Source organism: Centrocercus urophasianus, unplaced genomic scaffold (assembly GCF_019232065.1).
Source record: "Centrocercus urophasianus isolate 14NV4802_14NV808 unplaced genomic scaffold, USGS_Curo_1.0 seq_37, whole genome shotgun sequence".
In the NCBI taxonomy this organism is placed as follows: Eukaryota; Metazoa; Chordata; class Aves; order Galliformes; family Phasianidae; genus Centrocercus; species Centrocercus urophasianus.
The window spans coordinates 5,388,213-5,393,580 of NW_024884944.1; the positions used below are offsets into that span (position 1 = coordinate 5,388,213).

At 60.6% G+C, this 5,368-nt stretch overlaps 1 protein-coding gene across 1 annotated transcript; it reads right to left on the minus strand.

Annotated features, from left to right (window-relative positions):
* Positions 1–997: 997 nt before the first annotated feature.
* On the minus strand, positions 998–4,100 carry SCN2B (sodium voltage-gated channel beta subunit 2). Its single transcript, XM_042831956.1, has 4 exons — positions 3,835–4,100; positions 1,746–1,912; positions 1,385–1,595; positions 998–1,304 (listed from the first exon to the last, which is right to left on the minus strand). The coding sequence occupies exons 1-4, from the start codon at positions 3,902–3,904 to the stop codon at positions 1,105–1,107; spliced, it is 648 nt and encodes a 215-aa protein (XP_042687890.1). The 5' UTR covers positions 3,905–4,100; the 3' UTR covers positions 998–1,104.
* Between the last annotated feature and the right edge of the window lie 1,268 nt (positions 4,101–5,368).

The following is a 5,368-nucleotide window of genomic DNA, read 5'->3' on the forward strand; positions in this document are numbered from 1 at the left end:
ACATTGGAAGGCGCAAACCCAAAGTACAGCTATGGCCAATAGCAGCACCTCCCATATATATATATAGATTTATATATATATTTGTAGACTCTCCGTTGTTTACAGCTATGTACAGACAGATGCATTGGCAAGTTGCAATCCAAGGACAGTGCATGAGTGAGATGAAGGCAGGTGTGGGGCTGGCTGTGAGCTCACAGCTGGAGTTGGCCCCAAAAACTGCTCACAATGGAGCAGCAAAGCGATGCAGCTGTGCGTGTGGGTGCAGGCAGCGGGCTGAGCCCAGGGGAGAATGGGGCAGAGCAGGGCACGTCCTGGCCACAGCAGGACAAGGGACAGCAGGACACGGTGCAGCAGGGGATGCAATGCTTGCTGTCTCTGCTGGCACCGCTACCCTGCAAGGACCTGGACGCACAGGGCAAGGATTTGCCCAAAGGCTCCCAGAGGGAGCTGCAAGCAGGGCAGGAGTTGGACTGTGGGTTTTGGGGGTGGCACCGCGGGGCCCCACGGGCTGGCAGTGCGTGGCCGTGGCAGTACGAGTTGTGCAGGGCCCCTCAGGAGCCGGGGAGGGCAGTTCTGGGTCCTGGGCTCGGGTTGATGGCTGCGCCGCTCCATCCCGGCACGCGCTGCTCCTTCTCCCCGCCACTGCGGTTTGGCACATAAGGAGAACACTTTCCATTACAATCATCTCCCCGGGAAGTAAACACATACTGAATAATCAGCCCAGCACCTTCGGATGAGGTGCTCAGGCCCAAATACAGCCCAAGAAGGGCACGTCCGTGACACACCGGGAGCCACGAGCCTCTCACCATGGCACCCCAGCACGAGGACGGGCAGAATCAGGGATGGGATGGGGACATCGGTGCTCTCCCCCCCCCCCCCCCCATCCCCAGCACCCGTGCTCCATGGAGCAGGGATGAGCCGGTCCCAGCCCGGCTGTGGGGCAGGAGCCAGCCCCCCCCCGGCCCTCCCTGCTCCTCCCTGCGCCCTGCTCCAGGCGGGTTGGCGGTGCGGGTGGCAGGGGGTTACTCTGGGCAGACAGCAATCCTGGCTGTGGGAAGCACACGGACGGGACGCGCTGTACAGTGATGGGGGAAGCAGGGTGAGTTACTTGGTGCCCTCCTCCGGGTTGCCTTCGCCGTCCGTCTTTCCTTCCTCCTCCGTTTTCTGATCATCCGTGTTCAGCCTCTGCTGCTTTTTCCGACGCACGCACTTCACCACCATCAGCACCAGGATGACCACGGCCAGGAAGCCGCCCACGGAGGCACCCACGATGACAGCCACCGTTGAATCGCGCTTTGGGGGTTCTGGGGACACGGGGCAAGGTCAGCCCTTGGCACCCAGCACCCAAGGGTACCTCTGGGCATGAGAATGGGGCTGCACTGACCTTCGGTGAGCACCTTCAGGCTGATGCTGGCGTGGCCCCGCTGCCGGTCCGGGGGGTTGAGGACGTAGCAGTTGTAGGTGCCCTCGTCCTCCAGCTGCACGTTGTTGAGGGTGAAGGACACGTCGTTCTTGGTGGGGTTCCCAGTGAACTCCACCCGGTTCCCGAAGCGTTCCAGCTGCTTGTTCATGATCTTCATCCGGAACTGAAGGAACTGCGCAGTGGGGAGAGTTGTTGGGGTACCCCGAGCCCTCGTCCCCCCCAGCCAAGCCCCATCCCTCACCGTGCCGTGCTCACCCCATTCAAGGAGATGGCCAGGGCACCCCATGCAGCCCGGGGTTCCCAGCAGCCCTGAGGCACTCACCAGCTCCTCAGAGCAGTTCATGCACGCCTGGTACGTCCAGTTGAGGGAGAACTGCTTGTTCTCCACCTTGTAGCAGGAGTTGAAGGTGCAGGAGAGCTTTACAGAGCTGCCATTCATGGCGTTGATGATGGGGGGAGCCATCACCTCCATTCCCAGCCCTGTGGGCACTGAGATGAGAGTGCAAATGTGTTAAAGGGGCACAGATTCCCATCCATAACCACCTCCCAGCCTGGTGCCCTTCAGCCCTTCTGCATGCTATGGCTTGGGGGGACATGGGGACACCCCCAGATCTGGGCAGAAAGCACTGTGGCAATGGCTGATGTCCCCCTTTGCCATGCTGGCCTGATGGCTCCCAGCACCAAATTCTGCTGACACCAAGCAATCCCTGCTCCTTGCTGCTTAAACAAGGCTTTGCTGCTGCAGAATCGATCCCGCTATGCAAACGGGTGGATGCAGCATCAGCTTGCAGGGCTCAGCACCACGGCTGCAGGGAGGGAAATTTATGGCTGTGCTCATCAGATTCTGTTCCAGACAGGACGCATTACAGCAGCACGGGATGGGAGCTGCCAGGGACAGGCCTGGAGGGCTGCAGATGCTCCCCCACACACTGTGGGGCTCAGGCAAAGCTCCTCCATCTGGGAGAGAGGGGATCTAGAGCTCAGTTTCTTCCCTGGGAGGACGAAGCCACTCCCTGCACTCCTGGCACAGAAACTGGGTCAGCACCCAGTGTGGCTGGCACTGCTCAGCTGATGCATGGGCGCACACCTCCACTCCTCTCATGCAGCTCCCCAGATCTCCAGCTGTCCCCAACAGCACCCACAACCCAGCACCCACCCACAGTTTGCACAGGAGGGCACGGGGCAGAGATGGGCTGCAAAGGGGCACGGCACCCCATGAGACAGCAATAACGGCACTGACACCTTCTGCCTTGCAGATCCTGGCTGCAAGACGGGACCTGGTGCCAATCCCAAGCCATTTCCCCATTGCCTTGCAGCAACGCATGTCCTTGCCTTACTGCCTCAGCCACAACATGGTCACCTCCAAAGAATCCTGGCAGAGAGGAGATCTGGGTGTCTGCTTGCCTCAGAAGCCCCCATGCAGCCTGAATGCCCCCAGCCATGTGCTGTGTCCCGGGCTCTCAGCCTGCACTTGGCTTTGTGCTGCACTCCCAGTGCTCTGCAGAGGGCAGGAGCTTCGCACAGACACCAAGCACTGCAGGACTGCGGTGCAGCCAAGGGGTCCTCATGGGAAGCTCACTCATGCCCCAGGAGTGCTGACATGCATGTGTCCCAGCAATGGCCCTAGCCAGCGGACTCCAGCAGCTAGAGACAAGATCAGTGGCGAAAGAAACCCCTGGGACCAACCATCCAGGCTGTGCCCTTTGGTGCTCTGTGAGCCCAAGTGCTGTCACACATTACCCTGCTCCCCTGGGCTCAGGAGGTTAAATGACACCTAGACTCTGAAGAAGACCTCACTGAGCTTTTACCCTCCATCTGATGATCCCTCTCCTAAAGCCAAGGCAGCCCCCCAGCAGCTCCAGGGCAGGGCGAGCAGCACCTTGGAGAGGTGATGGATGCATCCCTGCTTCCCAATCGATACAGCTCCAAACCTGCTGACACACGCTCCTGGCTGCAGGGCAGGGCAGGGACGCAGAGAGCAGAGCGCAGCTCCCCCCTTCCCCCCCACCCCCACTTCCCCACCCTCCCCACCCCCACGCCCCGCTGCTTCCCTGACCCCAAAGCACAGCACGAAGCACCCACAGCCCACCAGGCTGACCCCAGCCAAGCAAAGCAGCCAGCATCCCTGCCGCAGCCCTGCAGGGCGTGCAACCAGCGCCGTGCGCAGCAAACCCCAGCAAGCAGGACGCTCGGCTGTCAGGAGAGGCAATGCTGCAGCGTACCCCCACCCTGCCCACAAGCAGGTCACCCTGGCTGCGGATTTTGGCCTCGGGGCATCTTCACCCCATCCCTGCAGCACAGCATCTCATCGCTGCTCCTCTCCCACAGGGGCTTCTCAGGGCCCAGATAGGGGGAGGGGGCTTCTCCCCACCTGGGTGCTGTCCCATGCAAGGGGTTGGGGTGGCACTTACCCAGCGAGAACAGCAGGCTGAGGGCAGAGAGGCACAGGACAGGCTGAGGGAGCCAGGCATCCGGGCTCATTGTGAAGGAGTTGGGTGTGTGGAGAGGGCTTGGTGTTGGTGTGGGTTGTGGTGGTTTGCTTTTTTCGAACGCCCGGGTTATTTGCAGGTGACATATAACATTAGAGCTGCTTTATTTCCACAGCCCAATATGGCCGGTGGAGCGGTGCTGGGCTGAAAAAATCGGTAAATGCTATGGTTGGTGGATTTCAGCAGAGCGAGTGGGAGGGCAGAAAAAATTTCCCCTGAACAGAAGCTGAGGCTCCTGGCGCATCACTGCTCCATGCTGCAGGGAGTGGGGTGGGCTGTGTCAGCACAGCTTTGCTTTTCTTGCTGGGACCAAGCATCCCCCCAAAGCACCACGGTCAGAACAGGTTTCTGCTGAGATTCTCTCTCAGCAAGCAAGCGATGCTCAGGGCTACCGTGGAAAGTGCAGTGCCCAAGGAAGCACCTTGCAGCACAGACCTGGCCATGCAGATTCGTCAGCCCCTGCAGCCCCCATGCCAGCAGGGCCACAGCATGTGGCACCTGCTGGGAGCACAGAAACCCTCTTCTGGAAGCAGAGTGCAAAGGTTCTACAGGACCTGGAAGGAGCTGAAAGTGCCCCAGGTCAGCACACAGCGGCATAGGAACTCTGACCCTGGATGCACAGTGCAAGGAGAGAGCGTGGAGATCGTGGAATTGGTGACAGCAGCCACACAGGCACCCCGTCCTCGTGTGGTGTGGTTTGCTGAGGCAGCATCAAAGAGGAGAAAGGTGAGGGATGCCATGGAGGCAGAGCACAATTCAGTCCCTGCATAAAGGGGCCCTTGAGAGCGATGGATGGGGCTCAATGGGCAGGCAGAGCTGGGTCTGCTTTACTGGAATGGTTCCCACCTTGCTGCAAGGCAGCAGTGGCCACACGCAAACCCAGCTCCCCAAAAAGGGCTCCAGGTGCTGCTTCCTCCTGAAATCCCACTGCTTCTCCTCACCCAGGAAAAAGAGAGTAGGGTGGCAACGTGAAACCAAGGAGTGCAGCCTGGAGCAGCCTGTGCTGCAGTCTCCCATCCAGCAGAGCCGAGGAGGTGGTCCCCAGCTCCCAGCTCTGCACCTGGAGGTGTCAAACATCTATATTTAGTGGCAGGAGGGGAGCCAGCACATTGCAGGGCGGCAGTCCTGGAGGAGGGGCGGCTGGGATCGCTGTCCCGCCCACCCAGAGCAGCGAGTCCCGGGGCTGGGCTGCAGGCAGGGGTGGTCGCACCGTGGGCAGGGCGCACGTGGGAGCTGCACACGTGGGGGACCCCGCTGTGCTCCATCCCCAGACGGGCACCCCGCTGCTGCAAAGGGATCCCGTTTGTGGCCCATTTCGCTGGAGCCAGGCGGGTTTTGGCACACACTGACATCGCACAGTTAAGCAGGAGGTAAAAGGAAGCCAGGAAAGGAGGAGGCTCCCTGGGTTTTATTATCTGCAGAAGATACGACTGCACGGCTGCACCCTCCCCCCCCC